General features: G+C 32.5%; 1 protein-coding gene across 1 annotated transcript; it reads right to left on the bottom strand.

Annotated features, from left to right (window-relative positions):
- Positions 1-3,390: 3,390 nt before the first annotated feature.
- On the bottom strand, positions 3,391-16,575 carry LOC114172639 (uncharacterized). Its single transcript, XM_085674970.1, has 8 exons — positions 16,510-16,575; positions 15,652-15,708; positions 15,124-15,181; positions 14,743-15,007; positions 13,732-14,660; positions 12,425-13,642; positions 10,792-12,278; positions 3,391-3,831 (listed from the first exon to the last, which is right to left on the bottom strand). Exons 1-8 carry the CDS (start codon positions 16,573-16,575, stop codon positions 3,391-3,393), a joined length of 4,521 nt encoding a protein of 1,506 aa, XP_085531096.1.
- Between the last annotated feature and the right edge of the window lie 9,756 nt (positions 16,576-26,331).

Below are 26,331 nucleotides of genomic sequence, written 5' to 3'. Positions count from 1 at the left end.
GCTAAAGAGCAAGAAAGAGAGGCTAGGAAAAGAGGGCATTCTAAGCGCAACCTATCACAAGAGAAGCAAACGCCAAAGATTCCTAAGTTCTATGGAGGAAGTGATCCCAAAATCTTCCTTGATTGGGAAGCTAAAGTTGATCAAATTTTCAATGAAAATCACGTAAAGGATCAAGCACAAGTTGATCTAGTAGTTTTAGGATTTTTGGAGTATGCCAATACTTGGTGGCATAAAGTTTGTAAGAATTATGACCAAGGGCCACTCGCGACTTCTTGGATGGACATTAAAACTCTTATGCGCGCTAGATTTGTTCCTCCCTCCTATAGGAAGGAACTTATTTTGAAGCTCCAAAGGCTTCACCAAGGTCCTATGAGTGTGAGTGAATACTTTAACGAATTAGAGTCTCAAATGCGTAGGGTTGAAATAAAAGAAACTAACAAAGAGAAAATAAAAAGATTTGTGAGTGGTCTTAGGAGAGACATAAAAGACCAAGTAGAGTTGTATGAGTACTCCACTCTTGAAAATGTTTTCACACTTGCCCTTGGGATTGAAATTCAATTGAAAAGAAAAAGAAGGGCAAAGAAGAGTTACTCACCCAACCACTACTCTAGTCCCTCATGGAAGGGAAATGATAAAAAGAAACATGATAAGTTCCCTTCTAACTCTCATCAAGAACCACCAAGTAAAAGTAAGTCACCAAGTGATCACATTCACCATTCCACTTCTCAAAGATCAAGTTCCATTAAATGTTTTAAATGTTTGGGTTATAATCACATTGCTTTAAATTGCCCAACCAAAAGGACCATGATCTTAAAGAAGAGTAATGATGTTGAAAGTGAACACTTATCTCCCCATTCTCTTTCAAAAGAATCTTTTTCCTCTAGTAAAACTAAATTTTTTGAGAAAGACCCTATGTTATTAAGGCGCATGATAGGTCAAGATCAAAGTGAGCTTGAGCCAACTCAAAGAGAAAACATTTTTCAATCTAGATGCAAAATTAACAAATGGGTTTGCTCTCTAATTATTGATGGAGGAAGTAGTACCAATGTAGCTAGCACAAGGTTGGTGGAAAAGCTTAGCTTAGAGACCATTCCTCATGCTAAGCCCTACAAGCTTGCTTGGATAAGTAAAAAGGGAGAAATAGATGTCAATAAACAAGTCCTAATTAACTTCTCTATAGCAAGCTACAAAGATGAGGTGTTATGTGATGTGAAGTCACACATATCTTACTAGGGAGGCCATGGCAATTTGATAAACAAACTTTACATGATGGTCATACCAACCAATACATTTTCTTCATAAATGGGAAAAAGACCACTTTACAACCTCTATCACCTCAAGAAGTTAATAAGGATAGAAATATAATAAGAAAAGATAAAGAAGAAAAAGAAAAGGGGCAAGCTTTCACTAAGGTGTTACTTGCCTACAAAAAAATTCTTCCAAAGCAAGATGTGCATCACCCTTCTTTCTCTTCCTAAGCTAAAAAGGAAGGCCCAAAGCACAAGCAAGAGAGGAAGAGTACTCTAGAAAATAAAAATGGCCTAACCAAAGCTAAGGGTAATATCCTTAGAAAGGATGGAACAAGAGCTCAAAAAAGGGAGGCGCAAATCCTCCCCCAAATCAAGTCAAGCTCCATCTACAAAGGCTTGAAGAATTTGTGGTCAAATTCTCTCCAAGGAGGGGAGGATGATGAAGGATTGACCCCCACCAAGGATGGAGGCACATGCTTAAGAAGACTAAGCATGTTTAGAAAGGAAGTTCACTAATCTTTCATCCATTTCATTTGTGTTTGTTATTTTTGATTCCCAAAGTTGACTTAGTTGAATCAACTTCAGTTGACTTGTTGACCTTTGACTAGGTTTGACTTGTTGACTATAGTTGACTTGACTTAAGCCAACATGCTAATCTATGTTTATTTTCTTTGAGGTTAATTAGGAGTAAGAAAGCAATGCTAGGTGGCACATGGTGATTGGGGAGCATAAATGATGTGGAGGAGAGAATAAAGCAAAGGCATAAAGCATAAAGTACAAGGCATGAAGCAAGTGTACCTATGTACCTTTGGTCTCCTTTTTTTTTTAGCACACTTTGGCCACTTTTTGGAGACATATGAGACACATTCTTTGTCTCCTTTAGTGCTAGAAAAAAATTAGCCTTGCACACACCATAGTTAGCTCCTTTGTCTCTCATTTTTTGTAACCTTATTTGACCTAATTTCTAGAAGCTAGGATTAGTTTTTTGTAGAGACATCCTTTGTAAGACCCGTAGAATTTAATTAATTAAATAAATAATTAATTAATAAATACGGGAGGGGTAATAATTATGACATTAAATTATGGTTGGTATGACGTGGAAAAGTGCTAGCTCATATGGTTGAGAGCACTTTGATTGTGCGAGAGGACTTGGGTTCGAGTCCTATGTATGCTAACTTGTGATGTTATGGTTTTGTTATTTAAATTTATGAAAACATGTTCTTGTATGTTGTGATACTTGAATTGTGATGGTTAGCATGAAACATGATTGGTTGAAATGGTTATGCACTTGAGTGGTAACAAAGGGGTCATGGGTTCAAACCTTGGAAAGGCTTAATGGAAATTATGCTTGTTTTTATTTTGCTAATGGTGACTTTAGAGGGAAATGGGAAAGGTTAACAGAGGCAATGGGAAGCAGTACGGCCAAGGGGGGGCTGCATTCCCATTCATGATGAGAGATGGAGGGTTATTAAAAGGTAAATGAAATTAAATTCGTTTTAATATTTTTAAGTAACCTAAAGTACTAGTTTAAAAGGAAAAAGTTGGAGTTTAGGCAAGGTTTTGGCAAGGCTGAACCTAGACTTAGAAAAACAGAGGCAAGGGTGAGTGAGAGGGGCTGACGTGAGGGAGTTGAAGGCAGAATTGAGGGAAACCAAGGGTGGCCATTGTGATCAAGGGAGAGCTTCATCAATTGTTCTAATTTAAGCTAAGGAACCAGGTTAGGGGAGCTTTTACGCGTTAACTTTATTTTTAATTTGAATGGCATGCTAAATAGGGTAATTCATGCGTTGATTAATTTAATTCTGATTGGTATGCTGAATTTGGTATGATTATGTAGGATTTGTATATTCCATTTTTAAAGATTGTGATTCTGGGAAATTTCCAGAATTAGTCTGGTTGGTGGTGAACTGCCGCCAGACTATCTTTTCCTTCCTAGGCCAATTTAGGGTTCCAATAGAGGAACCACCTGCCAGATATAACATAAAATAGATAATTTGACCACTGTTAACCAATTCTTGCTTAGAGTTGACTGGTTGACCAGTTTGACTTTTGGACTGTCCATTGAGAAGCGGACATGTGGCAACACTTTCTCTTTCCAGAACTAGGGTTTGGCTGCCTTGAGGTTGTCGTAAGGTGCGTTTCACAGAGTCGCGAGTGGTTCAGCGGGTTCATGGTGGTTGTTGCGGTGACTGTCAAATTGACGGAGTGCTAGTTTGAGGGAGGTCGCGACGCCAGTTGCTAGTTGTTGCAGGTATGGAGGTGCCACAGTGACCACAATTTCTCTCACGACGTAGGGGGCGCCGATGTAGGCGCGATGGAGGCACAACAGAGGCTCGACGACAGCGCGGAAGTGACAGGTTCGAGCTCCTGGAGCGCGACGGTGGCGACGACCTAGCGTAAGCGTGACGATGGTGTCCCGAGATGACGCGATGCAGCTCTGTGGCGATTGATACAAGCGCGAACTCCGACGGTAGCAGTGGGGTCTGCGTTTTGACGATGGCGCGAGGAAGAAGAGGGTGTGGTGGCTTCGTGCTCGTGGATGCAGTCCGCGGCCGGTGAGTGCAGTTCGGCGTGGTGGTGACTGCAGGACGCGTGGAGAAGGCGATGCAGTCGTGGTCTACCGGTGCAGCAGCGGTGACGGGGTTTTTCGGGGTGAGCGCATCGTGGTGGCTGCGCTCCGGCGTGAGCAGCGGTGGCAGGACTGGTTCGTGGCGGCCATGAGGGATGCTGGCGGCGAGAGAGTGGTGGAGAGGGAGAAGGAGATTAGGGTTAGGGTTTTGGTGGTGTGAGAGAGAGAGAGAGTGATGAGGTGGCGTGTTTTGTTTGGTTATTTGAGTTAGTGGAGGATTGATGAGGTGGCAAACTGTGAGTGGTTATTATATTAAGTGAGGGATTGCTACGTGGCGAAATCTGATGATTTAGATCTTAAGTGACATTAGGGGTGCAGCTTAGTAAAAAGGAGGGGTGCAAAGCAGAAATTTAAAGTTAAATTACAGAAGGGGGTGTAAACCTGAAAACAGGGGGTGCAGCTAGCTCTAGAAATATTTTATTTTAATAATAGATATTCCATTTGGAAAAAGGGGTGCAAACATGAGAATTGGGGGTGCATTTAGTACCTGAACTATTTCTCTCCAAAAATTCCTATTTTGGGACTTAATTTATGAATTAAAATATTCATTATTTATATCCTTGAGGACCTAAAATAAATTACACTTGCATTATTAAACTCAAGAATATCTAAATTTGATGCAACTAATATCAAATTTGTAAGCGCAAAAATAATATGAAATTCCCCAAAAGTTAATTATTGAATGTGAACCAAGGTTCGACTCATCATAGCTTCCAAGCGGTCTGGAAGCGGCAATGCCTGGCGGTACGTGTCCCCCGCCAGACAATTTTTTACTGCATCAGTATTGGTGTTGTTGATTCTCCAGGCGTGATCTACGAGGCTTTTGGTGATGCTTCAAAGGTGGGGTTGCTGGAGTTCCTTGAGTTGTGGCTCGGAACGTATCCCTTGAGTTCTGGCTCGGGATAGGGGTTAAGCACGTGGTATTCCTTGAGTTGTGGCTCGGAATGGCATCTCTTGAGTTGTGGCTCGGGATGGCGGATGAACACGAGAAACCCTTGAGTTGTGGCTCGGGTTGGCGAGTGTGGCCGGTATGAGTGTGCTGGTTGTGGCCAGTACGAATGGGTCCGGATAGATTGCCCTCCTCAGTTGTTGGCTGACGAGTTTGGTAGTCTTGGGACGATACGGCTTTGCTCGTATATGGGAACTCTACCTGGCGTTGCGGTGTATGATCCGTAGCATGTTTTCCCGCACGTGCTCTATCGGTTGTGGCCGATAGGTATGGCAGCAAGTCACCTTGAAGTAATCATCAGACGATGTAGAACACAAATAAACGTATTGGAGATTGAATTGAGGGAATATAAACATAGAGTAATGTGGAAAGTTAAGTTAAGTGTTGTGATATGTAAGCAGGTTGAGATATGTACATGCAAATATATATATATGTTTATAGCTTTGTATATATATATGTGATTTTATCTGCTAAGCTCACCCTATCTGCGTGTGTGTGGCGATGATCGTGTACGCGGTACACGGGAGCAGATGTTGGTGATGCAGGTGGCTCTGGTGCAGCTTAGTTGCGGAGAGGGGATTGACCTGGGAAACTTTCATATGTATCTATTTGTTTTTGAAAACAATTGTAAACCCTGAGGGGTGACTTGATGTTATTGAGGTTTTAGTTTTGTAATGAACGCTTTTAATTTATCCGCACAATTAATAAAGCTTTAAATTTTCCCGCGTTTTGGGAAAATGAGGTATTAATAAATGCGCTGTTTTTATTTATTCCATATTTGATTTATTAATTAGTAATATCCTGACGGGATGTTACATCCTTTGGTATCTTTTATTTGCTTAGAGGCCCCTAAACTCTTCTATATAAAGGGTGCTCCTAGACATGTAAAAGGGTTGAAGATTTTGAAGTAAAAACACTCTTGTGTCTCAACCATTTGTGAGAGTTTCCTCCCTAGGGAGTGAATACTTTTAAGCCTTATCTTGCATAGCAAGTGGTGGCACACATCCACTCATCTTCAAGGTTGCCATCGCTTCTAGCCTAGCCTTGTAGTGGCGTGCTTCTCACATTTTTACCATTTCTTTCCTTTCCATTTTATGTTTTCTTCTTCCTTTAATTGTTCTTGGTTTTCTATGGTTTATGTGCTTCCCATTTCCTTTTTGTTTGAATCAATCCATCATCTTCTTCTCTTGAGCTTTGTGAAAGGAACCTTCACATCTAGATAACTTGCTATCTTAATGTCCAGTGGGAATTTCACTTAGCTTTCTTAATCAACTCACACCATATTCATTAATCTTCTAAAAGAAAACAAGATAATCCTTCATCATTAGCAAGCTTCTAACAAGGATAAACGTGTTGGTTCATCTATAGCACAAGTAAGGATTATTTGTGTTCCAAAATATAGAACACAGTTCACAAAATTTGAAAAGCAAAGAGATAACAATATGCTTGAAAATGATCGAAGATTTCCTTTTTACCCACTAATGATCAAGATGAATGAAGTATGTAACCTTTACTTTATGACAATTTTCACTTAATTAAAAATTCTAACGAACTTTTCTGTTCTTTAAAAAGGTGTCTGATTCTCATTACTTGGAAACACCGGTAGCAAAAACAATTTAACATCAGAGCTTGGAAAGACCTTGTTCATGGCAAGCTTTCTGTTAGAAAAGACTAGTTAGGCTTTCATACAGAGAACAAAGTTCTCCCAAACACTTCAATCAAACAAGGTTTTTAGAGACGACTTACTCGCTGGTCTAACCATAACAAGTCTCTGCATTCCTCAGGTACAACGTATAATAGTATATTTATAACTCTACACTGATAAAATCACGAGATTTTTTTATTTCCTTTTCACATAGAATTTAACCAGCTGCTTGTAACAAGAGAATTGTTACCTTTAACTGTGGATACTGATTAAGAAATTAAAATAATGAAATGGTTTATACCAGACAACAATCAAGAGAAAATATACCATTACATTCTTTTGATAAAACTCATTTTTAATTCCTCAAGAAATTCTATTGGTATTGGTTATGTAAGTGCTTTGCCCTCACTAACCTTGGTAATTCCTTAAATGATCTTTTGTCTAATAGGTCACCTATTGTTTGGATTTCAGAATTTCCAAGGTGTTGGAGCTTCTATATTTATCTAGACGTCTCATATTGGTGATTTGGGACTTACACTTATAAGAGTAGATCGTGTGATCGTGTGATTGTTGTTGATCCTACTTGAAACCCAATGTGTGTCTTGAAGCACTTTAAATTTTTTATAAATTTGTTCTATAATATACAAATAGAAGTAGCATTATTGGTATTTTCTAATTTATAAACTGTTATCCACTTAATTGTTTTCTTCTATGTCAGTAAATAAATATTATTTGAACACCTTTGACATGTTTGATAAATAGATTTTAGATTTTTTATTTTTTTTATTTTTAAAAAAATATGACTTTACCGGCGGTTACAACTGTAGCTAAGGTATTAAATATAATGATTTTAACCACCAAGTATTAAATATAATTTTTGTAAAATTCCCTTGGTTACAACCATCACTAAATTTTTTTAATTTTTGAATTTACTGATGATTACAACTGCCGCTAAGTATTAAATATACCTTTTTTAAAATTTACTTAATGGTGGTTAAAATCGACTTTAATATTTTTGCTGGCGGTTATAATTAACCAACGTTATGATGCTTTGTGACGTCAAATTCCGTGTTAGTTATTTAATCGACGAAAAACAAATAGTGACGGTTCAAACCACCACTAAATTATATATCAAACTGACGTTAAAATTTAAGATTTTAGGAGTGTTAGGTAAAACATAATTATAATAACCACAGTTACAAGGGAGAATTTTTCTCTTGATCCTTCTTAATTCTTAATTAAAGATTTTATTTTATTTTAACAACTCACTAATAAAAAATTTACTTGCCGTTTGAAAGAATTTATATAAGTGTATAATTTTATAATTTAATAATATTTTTATTATAAATATATTTTTTAAATTATTACTCAATGAACTATAATTTTTACAATTTTTCTCTTTAAAAGGTAATTATTTACATTTCCTCTTTATTTTTGTGTTAATTATTTTAATTAATATTTAAAATATTAAAAATTTTCTTTTCATATATTAACTCATTACTTTTCAAGAAAATCAATGTGATTTTAATACTTTTGTAATACATTTTGTTGAAAAGGAGTTGAAAATTGGTATATAAAACGAACTAAAATAAATATATTTCATTCAAAAGATAATTTTAATAATATTCTACTGTGTATTAAAAAAATCATTTTGGAGATGAGTAACATTTGAATCAAATATGTAAATAAATAATCATATATGTAATTTAAATTGGAGAAGTGAATTAGGTTTTATTTCTATTTTTTGGTATGGTTTAACCATTATTTTTTATATTTTTAGGACTTAAAATGAAACTTAAAGATAACATTTTTTCGTTATATTGTACTCAAAATTAAGGTGTCCAAAAAGTTATGTCAATCTTAATTGTACCAATTATGATTAATGTTTTATTTTTTGGAAAATTTAAAATGGTTGTTTTAATTCCAAATGTTTGTACATGTACATGATGATAATTTTTTTATATTCTATAGTATTTGTTAGTTAGTTTTTATTTTATTTGTGTTCTTGATTGATATCGTATCCATTGTTTCAGTCTGAGATAGGGGTGAGTATGGATTAGATTTTTAATGATAAAATCCACATACAGTTTAGATTTAAATAATTGGATTAGATTTTCAACCCAAATCCATTTCTTTAGCAAAACTAGTTTGGATTTTTTTTAAATCCAGATCCAAATATTTGGATCAAGATTTAAACTGAAAATTGGAATTGAATTTTTTGGATTATCCATATTTGAAAATCTTGATTTATAGAATGGATATTCAATCCATAAAGTATATAAGATGTAAATTAGATTGAAATCCAGATCCATTAAATGAATTTTAAATGGATTTGATTTTTAATAAAATGGATTTTAAATGGATTGGGTCAAAGCAAAAGTGGATTGGATCAAGAAAATTAGATTTTTTGTCTACCCCTAGTCTGAGAAAGAGTTTATATTTGTAGAAAAAAAATAAGTAATAAATGTCTAGGAAAACAATAAATAAAGTCAAGAAATTCTTGATTTCAATTAAATTTAGCAAATGTATATGATAAAATAATTGAATTTGTTAAAGTTTTAGTATAATTTGTTAGAAAAATTAAATTAAATAATAAACTTATTGTAAGTGAAATTATTTGAGAAAAATGAAGTAAAAAATTAAATATATAATAAAAATTTGAAAAAAATAAAGTTGATATAGTCCAACATTTAAAGTTTTTTTTTCTGACAGAATATATTTTTTTTAAGATCACAAATTCATATATTTCATTCGGTCTCCTCTTATATTTAAATACAGTAATAAAAGAAGTAAAAAGTATATAAAGGTGGATAAAAAAAATAACAGAAACAAAATAACAATACCATATTTTATGATTTCAATTTTTAAAAAATTCATACTTAAAATTGAACTTAACTATTTTCAAAGTAGTGGTAATCATATGTTTTATTCTCAATCCATTTGTATTTAGTTTCATTACTGTATTTGTACATATTATTATAAAATAGAAAAATAAGCTCATCATATTATTACTCATATATGTGCATAGTTAAGCAGATTTAATATTTAAATAATTTTAAAAATAAAGTCCTAAAATATAGATTATATTTTCAATTATATTAGAGTCTATTTCTTACATGAGTCTTAATATTTAAAATATTTTTAATTATATTTAAAGGATTGGTTTCACTTTGTATTTCCTGTTCCTTTATTTAGGACACATAAGGGGAATGTGAAAATAAAAAGGAATTAAGTGAAAGTTAATTAACTGGCTATACAAGGATGGCTTGATGGTGGTAATGACAACTCACCAATGACTAATGATAAGCTTGACCGTCACAATCTTGTTCCCAATTATGCTTTTCGTTCTGCAATCCATGACTGGCTTCAAAACCACTTATCTAGTGCTTTTCTCCCATTTTAATTGAATTGTATATCTACTTTTTACAAACATATCTAGGAAAGAAAGTTATCATTTCATTTTGTTAGCTTGGATCAGGTTCTTCAATCACAACATGATATAAGATAACATGATTATCTTACAATAGTTCTGAAGTACACATTACATAAGATATATATCAGAATGACTCTATGTGATTATGTTTATTTTTTTGTTAGTTTTATATAAGGAAATTTTGATTCATGTGAAGGAACTGTCTAAATTCGATAGCAGCAACAATTTTATAAAGTGAGAATCTCAAATGGTCATGATGTGGTTGGTTATTCCTTTATGTATGGGTTTATCTAAAGCAAATAGTAACATAGTGAAAAAAGATTTAATTTTTTTTTAAAAGGAAATGCTTGAAACAGGAGCTTAAATGTATCTTTTTTTTTTAGATTTAATAATTGTGGTAATAGCAATGGGGTTTTGGAAATTTAATAATCTATATGATGAGAATGTAATGTTTTAAAAAGATGTTGAAGTGTATGAATAGAATAGATGAATTTAGAATGTAATTAAAGTGGTATGTGAAGTTAATATTTGATTTCATTGAATACTATTGTCAACCACAAACAACAAAAATATGACTAATAAACTACTTTGTTAATATAAGAATTAAAAAAGAAAAAAATGACATACCTAGAATGTATCCTTTGGTATTGAAGTTCATAAATTTGTTTTGTACAGAATTTCCTTTTGTACACAATGACTTCTTTGTTGAACTTTTACTGTACCATGATTTTCCTACATAGCAGAAAATGACATAAATCAATTGATATATATTTATAACAATTTTGAAATGAAAAAAAAAATAGAAATGACATACCTATAATTGATTTCTTTTCAAAGAGTTTCAAAAATTTCTTTGTACACAACGTTTTTAGTTGTGTTTGTTACCTTTCCATCTTCATCCAATATAAGTATTCTCAATCCTCTTTTGGTCTTGACTCTAGAAATAGCAACATATAGTTGGCCATGTGTGAATACAGGTTGTGCAAGATAAAGGCCGACTTTAGAAAGTGTTTGTCCTTGAATTTTGTTAATCGTCATTGCAAAGCATAAAGATATCGAAAACTGTCTTCTTTGAAATTTGAAAGGCAAACCTGAATCAGATGGCACTAAATCCATTCTTGGTATAAAAATCCTGTCACCAATGTTTTTTCCAGTAATTACAGTTGCACATATTACATTCTTGCCTAAATGGTTGACTTGCAATCTTGTGCCATTACATAGACCTTTGGCTTGATCAATGTTTCTCAAGAGCATAATTGGAACACCTATTTTCAACTTCAGTTTATGATTTGGTATCCCTGAACATTTGATATCATTTAAAAATTCAGATGTAAACCATTCAGATTGCACTTCATCTTGTTCATCAGATTGGCAAGGTGTATCTGAACTTAAATAAGTCACCTCTTCACCACCAATTAAAGACAACATGAAATCATTTACTTCCTCTACAGAATCATTTGTTGGGAACAAAATTGCTCCATCATCAAAATAATTAGGATTCAACATGTTAACCAAAAATTGAGGATAGACAAATTCAACCAATGCCAATAAAGGTAAATCTGTGTTTGTAATCAAGATCTGTTCTGGAATTTCAACCATGCACTCACCATTTTCATTTAGATCCATTTTCCCGTCTCCAATGTTCAATATCCAATCAGCAAATTCTTGAATATTATTGGCTGTTTCAGTATTTGATGTAGTACTTAATCTCATGTTCTTGGATAACTTTAGCACTTTACAACAATTCCATAACTCTGAATAGTTGATTGATGATTTTATGATATCAAACCTAAATCCTTTTTTGATAACTGGTAGAATTTGTCTAAAGTCACCTCCCAAGACAACTGCTTTGCCACCAAATGGTTTGTCTTTATTGGCATCATCAACATTTCGCATAATATCTCTTAGTGTTCTATCAAATGCCTCAAAGCACATTCTATTCATCATTGGTGCTTCATCCCAGATAATTAAACTTGTTGCCATAAGAAGTTTTGCCCTGAGACTACCTTGTGCTATGTTGCAAGTTGATTCATCATTAATTAACAGTGGGATGCAAAAGGTAGAGTGTGCTATTTTTCCACCAGGAAGTAATAAAGAAGCAATTCCACTTGATGCTACGTTCAAAACAATCATGCCCTTGCTTCTTAGACCAGCCGACAATGTCTTCCACATAAAAGTCTTACCTATACCACCATAGCCATATAAGAAAAAGAATCCTCCCTTCTTTGAAAGAACTGCTGTCATGATATCCTGATATACATGAATTTGTTCATCATTCAGTGCTTTAAACAAACTGTCATGTTCTTTTGCCATGTCTTCTTTATTATATTGCAGCTCATCAACAATAAATCTATTATTGAATGTATGTACATCTGAAAGATCAAGTTGAGGTAATGAAGGATAATCTTTCAAACTTCTACCATTTGTAATTCAGCATTCTGAATTTGAAGACCTGCAATAAGTAAATTATACAATTAAAATATATATGTATAGCAAATTAAAAAAAAATATGAAATACCTGATAAGTTCATCTCCTTCCTTTTTTGGTACAAAATTCCATCACATAAGATACTCCAAGTAGAATTCCAAACTATATCTGGTTTAGAAATTGCATTCATCGACAACAAAGTAACAAATAATCTTCTAAGTTGATACCTAGAAGCAAATTCACTTGCTTCTTTGATTGCATCAATATATTCTTTGTCGTCAGCCAACAATCCCAAAACATAGCAAGCTTCTTGGTATGTTTCATAATACTTTCCATCAATTGTCTTAATGCTTTCATAATCAATACAACCTTTTTGAATGGTCAGTAATATCCTCAAATAATAAAGTTCTCCAGAACCAAGAGGAATATAAGTCAGTCTACCAATGTTGTAGCCTTTCTTCCTTGGTTTCCATTCTTTTTCTTTGGCAAACCACACAAATTTGCTTGGAAATTCTGAATAAGTCAATTGTTTTCCTTCCTCATAAACTTTATTAGCCTCAAACCAAGCTAGAAACATTGTGTTAGCATTTTCGTATCTGTTGAAGACCACATTAATATCATCATCATCTTTAAACAAAGCTGATTGTTGGCCAGGAAGATGAAAGGTCAATCGCTGAACAGGAGGCCATCTGTGGTGGATGTCAAAAGCAAATATTCTCCAAGCAGCTTCACATGGTGATAGATACCTACAATAGTAATACCTTTTGATCTCATCAATAATGGTTGATTTTTCAGACTGTGAAGAGTTGTTGCTTATTTTAAGAGTAGCTCTGTCGGGACCTTTGTTCACATACTTGAACAAATATTTAATTGAATTGGTCTTGTTGCAATACTCTGTATTGACGTGTGCTTGATACCTCATTAGAAGTGGTGGATTGTAAGGAACAACACTTCTATTATACATCTTAATTCCATTCTTCTCAACAAATCTACCATTATCAAGTCTTCTATAGCATGGATATCCTTCCTCATCAATTGAAGTGGAAGATGTGAATTTTTTTGGATAAAATTTAGAACATCTTCCTTCCTTCATGCAAGGTGAATTATGTCTTGCAGGTCCGCATGGTCCATGAATCATGTAACTTGAGACAACTTTTTCCAATTTGGGGTACAAATCAGCATTTGGCAATTCAGCTGATATTACTTTATCAATATCAGTTGAATTCTTCAACTTGCTTTCTCCATCCAACCATAAAAGTATATGTGCATGAGGTAAACCTCTTTTTTGGAATTCTACTGTGTACATTCCTGCATATATAAATAAAAAATAAATATACTTTTCAGAATCTAATTTAATATAAATTTATATAATGTATATTACTTCATATATAACATACCTGCAGTGCTTTTTCCAAAGAAGTCCTTTTTCTTAAAATCTGTCATCATTTCATCCAGCTTCATCTTGAACACTCTACATACAATATCAGGTCTATCCGAAGCTGATAAGCCTTTTGGTAAGACAAATTCTTTTATTTCACTCCAATTCACATTACATGTTATAGTAATGAACAAATCCGGATATCCAAATTTGTTACAAATTGCCATAGCATCTTGACAATTGTTGAACAAGTATCTGGTACCACCAGTGAAAGAAGCAGGCAAGACAATACGTCTTCCAATTAAAAAAGGATTTGTCTCTCCTTTATTAACAGCTTCTTGTAATCCATTAAGAATATCACAGCGAATTAACTTCTGATTAGCTCTGATGAATGACAACCTTTGGGCTTCAACCATTGTATAGCAATCGACCAGAAACTGTTGGAACAATCTGCATGCATTCACAATATTTCCTGCTTCTACAGCTCTTTGTTGTATTCTAAAGGCAATAAATTCTCGCAAAGAAATTCTAACTCTTACCCTGGATTTTGTTTTTGAATGAGATTCTCTTATTGGGATATCCTCTTGATAACCATCTTCTCCATATGGAAACATGAGAGGATATTGTAGTGGAATGAAAGCTGTGTGAGTTTCGTGCAGTTTGGTTAATTCACCAGAACATTTTTTCACCACTATATCTCTGCCTACATCCATATTGCCAAAATCACCAACTATAAGTGCAGCTATTTCATCACATGAAGGTGTATTGTAGACTCTAGGGTCTTTGTTTCTGCCTCTAAATAGTCTTAGCGTGAAATATGATTCCATATGTTCCAGTGACAAATCTCTTACTCTTCTAAAAGATTTCGCAAGAACATTGTGATTGTCAATAATTTGAATCAAATCAGCAACCAATGATTCATCTATAACAGATTCCTTTGTGTTTGAACTAAAAAATAATAAAGAGAATACATGTCAACACATGTATTTAAATATTTCATATAATGAAATTATTTAATATATTCACTGACCTGAAATGCTTCACTCTGTTAGTCATTTCATTTTCGGTATCATATATGTACAGCTGTGCAAACTTTGGCTTTGATCCATGCTCTGGCAATAAACTGCCAATACGGTGATAGTTTTGTCCATTCAGAATAAATTGTGGTGGAGCAAAACCATTGTTCATTGAATTATCAATCTTACCACCAATTGAAGTAAATGAAAACATGCTATTGTATACTCTTATGTTTTGTAAAACTGATTTGCTTCTCTGATCTTCACCATTTAACAAACCTTCAAGAAGATTAGGTGGTCTTTTTAATAGTGGAATTTAGACTTTTCCCTTTTGACAACACAATGAGAATTCAACTCCCTTTGAGGTGTTACATTTTTCTGCTCTTTCTTCATACCAAAGTTGAGCTTTACAGTATTGGCATTCCAAGCAAGGTTCTCAAATATTGAGCAATTCTGAAAATCATTACAAAACATTAGAATGAAAATGCGAATATTTTAATCTGCAGTTCTATACAATTGTGTTGGACATTATGTACCTTGTAACTCTCCTTTGCAATACAATTCGTTTGTAGTTGTAGTACTTGTAGTATGTTCTTCAATATTAGTAAGATGAAAACTAATTAATGATTTCAAAGGAATTTATATTAACATCAATAAGTTTAATATCAGAATTACCATCATCTCTTATCGTTGTTGAATCATCATTTGTTGTGTCTGAATAATTATGTTGTCTTGTTGTTTCATCATCAAGATTGAATCTGTTTTGAAGTGATTGTATGACTTGAAAAGGATATTTGACAACTTTATTCTTAGAAACAGAATGCGACTCATTTACAACCTCTGATCTCCCACCTATGAAAAACAACAAAAAACAATTGTCCTACCTGCATTGGCATTGTGAGTATGAATCCAAATGTAATTACCTGCACTGGAATTGTAATTATTTTGTCCATAATTTCTCTGACTGTTATTGTTAAAAGCTGGAGTCATTCAAAAACATTGATATAAAATCTAAAATTGTCATTTAAACAGGTATATAAGAAATTAAGAATAATGTAGAAATATACCGAAAGGACTATGGTAAGTTAAAGTAGAAGTTGCAGATTGTGAAGTGATTTGTTGTTCAACTAAAGTACTTGAAAAACTTGAGTATTTGTTGACAGTTACTGCATTGAAACGAAGGTTAGTTTAAAGTGGTACGGAATTAATATTATTCATAAATAATGTTAAAATTAAGTATTGGAAGAACTTCAGAACTGACCAATTTGTCTGTGAAATATTGAATTCGTATTGTGAAGGTTGTTGTTGTTGTTGTCAACATCTGGAAAAGGATTATTGTAGAAGCATTGTTATTAAAGAAATAAACAAAAAGACTTCATTGATTCATTTAACAACATTATGTAAAGATATAGCTTAGAAACAAAAAAACTTACTAATATCCAACTGTTGTAATGGATTCCTGTCTATATTTTTTGTGAAATGATCTTTGCGATACAATTGTTTTATCTGTGATTAAAACAACAAAGATGTTTGAGTATGCATCTGTGTTGTGAAGTTAAAATCCAAAACATACAGTTACAAATATATATATAAAAAGAAATCGTGAGATTTATTTACTTTGAGAAGAATGGTTTGCAAATTTAGTTTTCTTTCTTGCATTCTCTTCTTTGTCATCTGCAACATAAAAAAACATAGAAACATACAAATGCATCATTTTTAAATAAATTATTGATGAAGAATTAGAAAACATAAATGGTTTAAGTAAGATGTTAATGACTTACATGAATGTTGATGAGTTCTTGCATTGAACCTTTGTTGTAGCACCAGTTTCCTTCTGAGCCTTGCATTTTTACAATCGTTATGCTCCATTACAGTACAGAAATGCTATGGAATAGTTTTAAAGGTTACAATGGAAGAAGCAAAAATAAAGGTAAGTTGACTCAATGGATGAAAAAGTGTTTACTGTTTTATTCCTATATTGGTGAATGTCTTTGTTAAACTTTTTTGTGTAGCTTGTACCTCTAATCACAATTGTGGAAACATAAATATATGTAATTATAATAGGAAGCAGTTGTTTCAGAAAAAAAACATTAAAATAGAAGACAAACATTAAAAAGAGAAAGAGCATGCAGTGCTGAGTGTTAATATATCAGAATCATTCATATATATAGCACTTATTTCAGAGTTGATTTGTTCTTGCAACTAACAAAACATTTCCTTTTTATGTAGGTACAATCAGACGTGTTTTTTATGCAGTACTATATATAGTAAAACAAAGAGGACTTTTTCATAGGAAGTATCTGCAATCTTAACCTCATTATGTGTCAAAATGATAACATACAGTGAGTGTATGCACATACTAAAGTAACATACATCCATACATATGATTATAGAACTGATAACTTTTCATTATTCGTCCAACTATATATCTTTCAGTTGCATCATATATATTTCATTTGAATTATAGAACAAAATAATTTTATTTATGAATATCATACCATAACATGTATGACTTTTCATCTTTCAGAGTAATTCAGAGAAGCTTCAAAGAGATTTCATTGATAAGAAGGTAGAACTATACATATGCATTGCTGAAAATAAAAAAACTTCTAGGTTGAAAACTACATAAGTGGCAGAAATAAAAACAAAACTATTTATACTAACTTTAACTTAAAAATTACAATATGTTAGCACTTTGACATTCTGATTGCTTTTCATGTGGTCCACTTCAAACACCAAGTCAATAGTTTGATGAAATCCATGAGCAGTACAAAATTCCTTCCAGCCACTTCCAATTTTGCTAGACTTCTTAGGATGATTTCTCAACAGTAGTTTGCACTTCACTATTTTACGCGGTCCATAAAGAAAAATGTATTTAAATCTTCCTTGACGAAGATAATTGCCAAAATCAGCTGGAAAATCCTAAAACTTACATAAAGTATTAATGAAATTAGTATATGGATTAAATTTAAAAAATAATTTCGAAACATAAATCAAAATATGATAGAAACATCCATTTAGTAAAAAATATGAAATTAATATCACCAGATGGCTAGCATTGCATTGATTTGGATTCAGAAATATTAAGAAATGCAACTTCGGTCCATTGAAAAGGGGTTTATCTGCCTCAATTCTTTTAAGAAAACGTGCAATAGACAAAGGTTTGCATTTACTGGGAAAAATAGTGATGTGGAAGCAAGAATCACCCACATATCCAAAATAAATAGTGTGAAAATCGTGAAGATCATATATGTGCCTTAATTCAGTCCATCCTCCAATTAGCATTGGTTTTTGTAAATTCTTGTTATAAGTAACCACATGTCTATTGCCTTCTTCATCTCTTAAAGTCCATTGACGCTCAAGATCGTCATCATAAAGAATGGCGAATGCACGATCCACAAAACCAACAACCTCGAAAGACAGAATTTTTTTAAGAAAAAAATGGATTAGTTAAGGTTAAAATCAGGATATTGTAAAAGAGAAGAAGAAATCCGTCACAGAAATAGAAAGAGTAGAAGAAATCTTGTAAAAGAAAATATGTCTGAAAAATTTGACAATGAACTTACCTCGACTTGAAGGTGAATAATAGAGAACTGGTACCTACTCATTCTATTAATAACGTCATCTTCATTGAAGTTGTTTTCCATTTGCTTCGACTTTGAGAGAGATAGTACAGTAAAAGTTGGAAGAATGTAGAATATCATTGAACTGATCTTGCCGTTTAATCTTCATGGTAGAATGGAGATGAATATTTATTTATAGAAGACAAATGACACATGAAAAGACGGGACGATTACAAATAGATTCTTCAACAGTAATGTAATTATTACTGCATTGGAAAACGGGAAGAAGATAATAACAGAATAAAACATTAAAAAGATATAACATTATTAAAGATATATTAAATTATTCTATTATGCTACAAATATAATAATATAATATATGTAATATAAACAAATAACAAATTTCCAAAAATGAACTTCTGTAATGTATAATATTATACGTAAAAATATAATATTTCATTCGTACTTATTGTATAAAAAAATGTCAATTATATCGTAGAAGGTTTATAAGTTAGTAATTAACAGAAGATAAGCCAAAAAAAAATATTCAATCAAAAATGTATATGGCATCCAATTCTGTTGTCACAACTTAAAATCTGTCAACAGATAATTCCTTTGCATATTTATCTTATTTATGAAAAGTAAATATTATGAAAAATAGACATTTATAAATAATGTTATGAGAAAAAATATATATATCTTGTTTATGAGTGGCACAAGTTTAAAGAAAAATTCTTTTTCACAAAAGATATGTTATTTACGACTTTCATTACATGATGCTACAAAATGAAATCAATTTCAGTAAGTTTTGATGTAGCTGGTAGTCATATTTGTTGACAAAAATTGAAAAATGTCAACAATATCTTGTGCACTAGCGTATGAAATAATTTAAAATCTAAATAATGTAACTCAAAAGCGCATAATATTGTTATCATGAAATTGAACATAGAAGTTGTAGTTCAGATGAAATTAAAGATAAAATTTAACATAGAAGTTGTAGTTCAGACGAATTTAAAGACAAAACGATGCGTAGTCACAAAAATGTTTCACATTTTTTTCATTTCTTATATCGCTAGTTTTATGTATTCATAATCAATAATGTTATATATTTAAATATTGTGTATTTTTTGATATTTAGTTAAGCTAAAAGGAATGTTAAGGTTATCGAAAACTCAGAACAGAAAATTCAATGAAGTCTCAAATTAATACTTTAATATTTTTTTATATTTAGTTAAGCAGATTTAGTATTTAAAGAATTTTAAAAATAAAGTCCTAAAATATAGATTATATTTTCAATTATATTAGAGTCTGTTTATTACATGAGTCTTAATATTTAAAATATTTAAAGTCTTAATATTTTTAATTATATGTAAAGGATTAGCTTCTCTTTCAATTTCCTTCTCAATATAAAAACACAGGTTCCGTCACTTCCACGTTTTAAAGGATGGACTTGATGCTTCCAATTTTTACAATTAATTAGATTTGATGTATTTTTGTTTCTCTATTTTAGATATAACATTTCTTCATTTTCTTTTTTCTTGGGTATATTTCTTGTTCCCCTATTTAGGACACATAACGGGAATGTTAATTAAACATTTGAATACTGTCTTTGTAAATTTTGGCACTCCACGTTAAATGTCCTAAACACAAATACTTGAAACATACGATGATTTGATATTGTGTTAGATGTGGTTGATTTGTAGGTTTGTGATTTGAACAGGTTTAATGTTTTGTTAATTATTTGAATATTGTATTCTGAATTTGTTTACCAATTAAGATTTAGAAAATTATATTTTTTTAGCTTTGCTATGTATTGTGTAGTTTCGAAACAAAAATGGCCTTTAATTATATTTTTTTGATGTAATAAATTAAAAGTATAAAAATTTGGATAAAATATATAAACCAAAAAGAACAATCCCGTGTTTTATGTTTTCAAAACTTTAGAATATCATACTTAAAATTCAACTTCAACTTCTTCAAATTATTGGAAATCAAAAGTTTTCCTATCTATTCATTTCTATTTATTTCCATTACTTATATAGACCTATTATAAAATAGAAAAAATTACTCGTTTTTTTTTTTACAAGAATGTGCATATACGTGCACAATTAAACAAATTCTAATGTGTAAAAGGATTTTAAAATAAAAGATAATTGTTCATAAACTTTCCCTACAAGCCTGAAATATTATAATATAAAAAACTAAAAGAATGAAAATAAAATAATATGAAAAATGAAATCTTAAATTTAAAATTGAACACTAACATAAAATATATAAAAAAATAATAAATAAAACAAAAAGTTGTCACATGATACTGCATTCGTATTGGTAGTAATGAGGATGCATGGTTAGGGTTTCTTGTAAAGCCAAAATCAGAGAATAGGTTTCTTATTAACCATAATAACGATACATTTCTTGATACTAGTGATAGCATTGCTTTAAGATAGACGAAAGAGTAGGTTTCCTTCTCGTTCTTTTAAGAGAAGAGAGAAGGTTTGGTGAGATGAAGAAAAAGTAATTTGTAACCTACCTAGAGAGAGAAGAAGAATAAAAGAGATGGTGTTCGTCTTCAACTAACTTATCTATACTTTTATATTGTGTATTTCTTGATATTTGGTTAAGCATGAATGTTGCAAAAGGTTATCGAAAAATCAGAAGAGAAAATTCAATGATGTCGCAAATTGATACTTTAATTTTTTTTTTTTGTAAATTATTTAGATATTTAACACCAATCTTTGTTGGTTTTTCTATTAATTTAAACTTTTTATATTTAATTATATTTTAAATTTTAACAATATTAAAATATAATTATTTATATCATTTAATTGTTTTTTAACTTTTATTCGTGAACATTAAATAAAATATTAAACATAGCAGTAATATTTATGGACATTTTTGTTCTTTAAATAAAATAAAATTGTATTGAAGGTTATCATGTCGAATTTGATTTAATATCATAATTAATAATAAAATTTTACGATATTCGATGTATATTAATTATTCTTAACTAGTGTTCTAAAATAAAAGTCTCTCGCATCATGAATTTCTTCACATCATATATATATATATATATATATATAACAAATAAAATAATAATAAATGAAACAAAAAAATGTCATGTGATCAGTTTCTAAAGCCTGTGGTACTGCATTAGTATTGATAGTAATAACGCTGCATTGTTCAGATTTCTTGTAATAATTTGCAAGAAAAGATTTTTTTCCTACTATTTATTCTAAGAATTTTAATTGGCAGGTAATTCCTTCATGGGTAATTATTTCTTACAAAATTATAAAATTCGCTAGTATTTTCTACAAAATTTGTTACGAAAAGTTTTTTATACAAAATATTTTGTAAAAAAATTGGCAGCAATTTCCTACAATTTTTTTTCATAACAAAATTTATAAGTATTTCCTGCAAAAAAAAAATCAAAACAAAATTGGCAGGAAATATGAGTTTTTTTAGTAGTATAGGGACAGAGTCCTCTTGATCGTTGAAAGGGAATTTAGGTTGCATATTTTGACAACCAACGATGCATATTGCTTTAAGATAGAAGAGAGAGAGTAGGTTTCGTTTTTGGGATCGTATTTGTTCAGAATGACTATTGGTGTAACATCCCTGGCTACCCTTCTCCGTCCACGGGTACGGATACTATGATACCAGTACCCGCCCCGTTAACATGCGGGTATAAAAATACCCGTACCCACGGGTAGCAGGTATCCATTTTTAATATCCGTTTCCTACCCATTGCAGGTTTTATCCGCGGATACCCGCGGGTACGAATACTTTTGACATCCCTAAATCCTGCATAGAATCATAAGCACAACACCACACACCATTATAGATTCCAATACCAAAAGAACAAGTCATGTCAATATAATTATTCTTGCTATCGTGATAGGTTCTTACCATGCAAAAACTAAACAAGACTTAAGCAACACAAAACCATAGATAGATAGAATTTCATTCTGAATCTATTGTAAATAAAGAACATTACCTTCACGTCCCCACCCCATCAGATAATATAACAGTCTACTAATACAGGGATAAAAAATGAGTCCACCACCAACCTAAATAGAAGAGCCTAATATATGCTAAAAGCACAAAGATTGTAAACACATGGTTGGGCACAAACACCAATCAGAGTATGAAAATAATGCTTTAGGTTGAGGTTGTTTTCATCAACAACATGATGAAAACAACCTCAACCTCGTCATCACCACTTGTGTGGAGGTTGTTTTCATCATGTTGTTGATGTTGGGTACTAGCATGAGTAGCCCTTCTAGTGCTCATGGTGATTGAAAGAACTTAGAACTTTAACAAAATAGTGAAAGAAGAAACCAAGCACAAGTAGACCTCCAGGTTAGGCGAGGTGAGTCTAAAAGACTTCTTAAGTACCAAGGCCAATCCTTGCCAAGATGTACTTGCAAAAGGTTTCAAAGATCACACAATTGTTTAAGGCTAAGTAAATAGAATCACTTGAGACATTAAGCACTAACAAACACAAACAAGACTCAAAGAAAAGAAAAGACTAACACTAAAAACGGACCCCTAAATGACACAAATTTTAGAGACTTTGGTCTCACAAATTTAAACCACTAAGCGTCTAACTATGCGGCCTAAAAGCAAGGTGAGAAAGCACTTAGAACTTTCAACACACTCACTTACTAAAACGTTGCACTAGAATATGAAAAAGGTTCTACTTAGGAGATGGGATTGAACACCTTTGGTTCCCCAAGACACCTAAGTAGGCCATGGATACAATGGAATGTTCAAAGCAAAAGAAATTGATGCACAAGTTTTGGTACAAAGTGAAGCAAACCGAGAGCAAACTGGATGCTAGAAAACAAGATTTTAATGCTTTTTGGAGAACCAATAAAATGCCTTAGAATGCTTCAATTGTACCAAAAAGAGGTGTCCAACTTATACACAATTAAAGAACTAAAAGGTGTTGTTAAAATGATGTCCAAAATGTGCAGCCAAAGACTCCAAAACATCACCAAAACAAGCTCTCCAAAGATCACAACTGCTGGAAAATGGACTATCTCGAGAGCAAAAGAGGCTTTGGAAGCCTTTGTATATGACCAAATTCAAGCACCAATGTGTGTAAAAGTGTCTTTTGCAGCACCACACTACTAGAGCATCCAAAAACAGCAACCAAATCTGCAAAAGAGTGAAAGAAAGAAACAAAACAAACTATGGCAAGCAAACTAGTTAGCACACACTCTCTCAAATGAATAGGCTCAAAACTCTCAAACTCTCAAAGGTGAGGAGAAGGCAATCATATAGAAAACACACAAGATAAAATTCTACTTCAATATCCACCACCTAAGATGCTACCATATCATATAAACCATTCTAAACTCCATAGCATCATTAAGCAACCAAAACCGAGAGACAAGTAGATGAACCCAAACAATGGAGAAAGCAAGAAAAGCTAATTAGAAATGCTAAACCAAAAGAGAATTGAAATGAAACATGACTAGAAAGAGGTTCAAGAAGTGAACCTCTTTCTCTTCACCACAAAAGGAACCTAGAAAGGCACTAGAATAGATGAAAACAACAAAATCAGCAAAACAAAAATGCTCAATCATATGGCTGAAGTACTCATTGCAAAACAGTAGCAAATGAAGTAATGAATTGACTTCCAAAGCAAATCAATAATGAAGCAATATAGAGTACAAACTCAAGCCAAAATTCATGTGAAAACAAGCACTAAAAACACACAAACACGCACAAAACAGCAATGAAACAGTGAGTTTTCGGAAACTGTAGTGGCAGAAAATGGAAATATGAGCCTCAACTTACGTGATTTTTCATTTTTTTTGTACTCAACATTTTTGAATGATTCTTTTTTTTTCGTCTGGATGTTAACTAAATGAGGCAAAAATCAGATTGAATTTTGGTGCACTGAGTGACTCACAAAAAATCAAAAACAGAGACTGTGCGTGCAGTGATTTGGTAGAAAATAGAAGAAAACTAGAGCAGATTTGCTCTCTGAAATTGTAGGAGATGTTCTATGGAAAGCATAGCTAAAGAACTTGATTATGAACTGAAATCAAGCATGAATCATAGAAGAACATCTTAGACACACAAAAGCACAATCAAATCGATGAAATGGATGAAAAACGGTGAGGATTCAGGCCTTAAACATCCACACACTTCCTTTAAGGATCATAGTGTTTTGGTTGTGAGATGTGGCTCGGAAACTCAATCAATTCAGTAAGCAATGCAATTAAACGGTGGAAAAGATGAATTAAAGCACAAACAAAGCATAGAACATGACTTAAACATAATTGGAATGATAAAATGCAAAGAAGGACTCAATTCATCGAATAAAAATGCAGAAAACTCAAGAACCAAAGAACAAGTGCTGGAAAAACGAAAATGGAACCTAAAAACATATTTGCACCAATGAAGCAAGGAGTACTACAAGATGAATCAATGGAGATTCATGTAGCCTCAATGTCAAACGGTGGAGAACATTAAAAACATGAAAAAAAACAGCAGCAAAAGTGAAGAAAATAGTGGAGAAGAGAGACAAAACGGAAAATGAAAGAAGAGACAAGTATGGACCAAGAACCTTACCCAAACCAAGAGGATGGATGCACCAAAGGCTTGGATGGCTCTAGATACCAATTGATGAAGTCCTTGGAGTAGGAGAGGGAGGAAATCCATGGAGAATGATGAGGAGAAGATGAAGTGCAGCGGAATTTGGAGAATTAGAGGAAGGTAGCTCTCAGAAATGGAGAATTTGGTGAAGATGAAGAGTAGAAGTGGAGCTATGGTATGGAAGGTGGCTAGAGGAGATGAAGGAGAATGTTAGCCATGTGTGCTCTCAAATTAATAGAAGTGTGGAGTGATCTCAAACACTAACATCTATTAGCAATTCAAGAGTAACCATTACAATATTTGAGTGGCTCTATTTATAGGAACATGGCCGGCCAAATAAAGAGAAAATGCAACAAAGATGAAATGCAAATGTAGCTTGGAGAAGAAGCTTGATTGTAGACCATGTGATGTAGTAGATGAGTCTAGATGGTGCCAAGTGGCGTATCACACTCTCCTTGCCCAAGTCACATGCACCATGCTTCCATCACATGCTCCTTGCTTAGTTCATGCTTTGCTTGCATCCAAAAGGAGAGCCACTCTAGTAACTCTCGGCCAAAGGTAGCACATTGGGCTCGACCCAAATGATCCCAACAAGTTTTCTAGCTTTTATTTAAAGCAAAGCCTAAACAATGGCCCAATTTAAATCTAGACAACTTCCTTCATGCATCATCTCATATTTTAGAGATTTCTTTAGCCTATGTAAATAATGTAAAAAGCCCATGATTGACTTGATCATCTTGTGAGAGGCCCATGTGAATCTTTCTCATCATGCTTCTAGTGATTGGGCCTTGATGTGGGCTTGGGCTTGTTGATGCACTTGAGCTTGGGTTTGTTGGGGTCACATCAACAAACACCAATCAGAGTATGAAAATAATGCTTTAGGATTTTTGTACATTATCCAAGACCATGATTTAAGTTGGGCTAGAGTGAACACTTCATCAGCATCAACCCTTTGTTTCTTTGATTTCAAATGCACCATATAATGGCCACCCATATACAGTGCCACAATTTGTTGCAATTTTTATTCATACCTTGGAGTTCAAACTAAATGAAATGTGAAGCTGCTATATTATGATGTACATATAACAGTCCCACCCATAAGTCACACATGCTTCCATACAAAATACATGCACAATGACCTCACGACTTTTTTACAATTGTTTAAAAAAACAAGTGAATCTAAGCTAATCTAAATCATTCAAATTTGCATCTTTTATGGTTTTAATATGTATATCATTTACATATTCAGTTTCATTGACTTTTTTTTTTTTCAACAGTGCCTTCTAAATTAAATATTTTAATTTTAGGTATTTTTATCTATGAATGAATATTAGTGTATTTATTTATTTTTTCTTTTAATGATATTTGATGATACATAGAACGGTAAAGAAAAATGATTAATTATGAAATTATATATATATATATATATAT

This window comes from Vigna unguiculata, chromosome 6, assembly GCF_037176805.1.
Source record: "Vigna unguiculata cultivar grain cowpea cultivar isolate G323 ecotype 2 chromosome 6, ASM3717680v1, whole genome shotgun sequence".
Lineage (NCBI taxonomy): Eukaryota > Viridiplantae > Streptophyta > Magnoliopsida > Fabales > Fabaceae > Vigna > Vigna unguiculata.
Note: the sequence above shows the minus strand (reverse complement) of the source record. Positions and strands in the feature narration are given on the sequence as shown.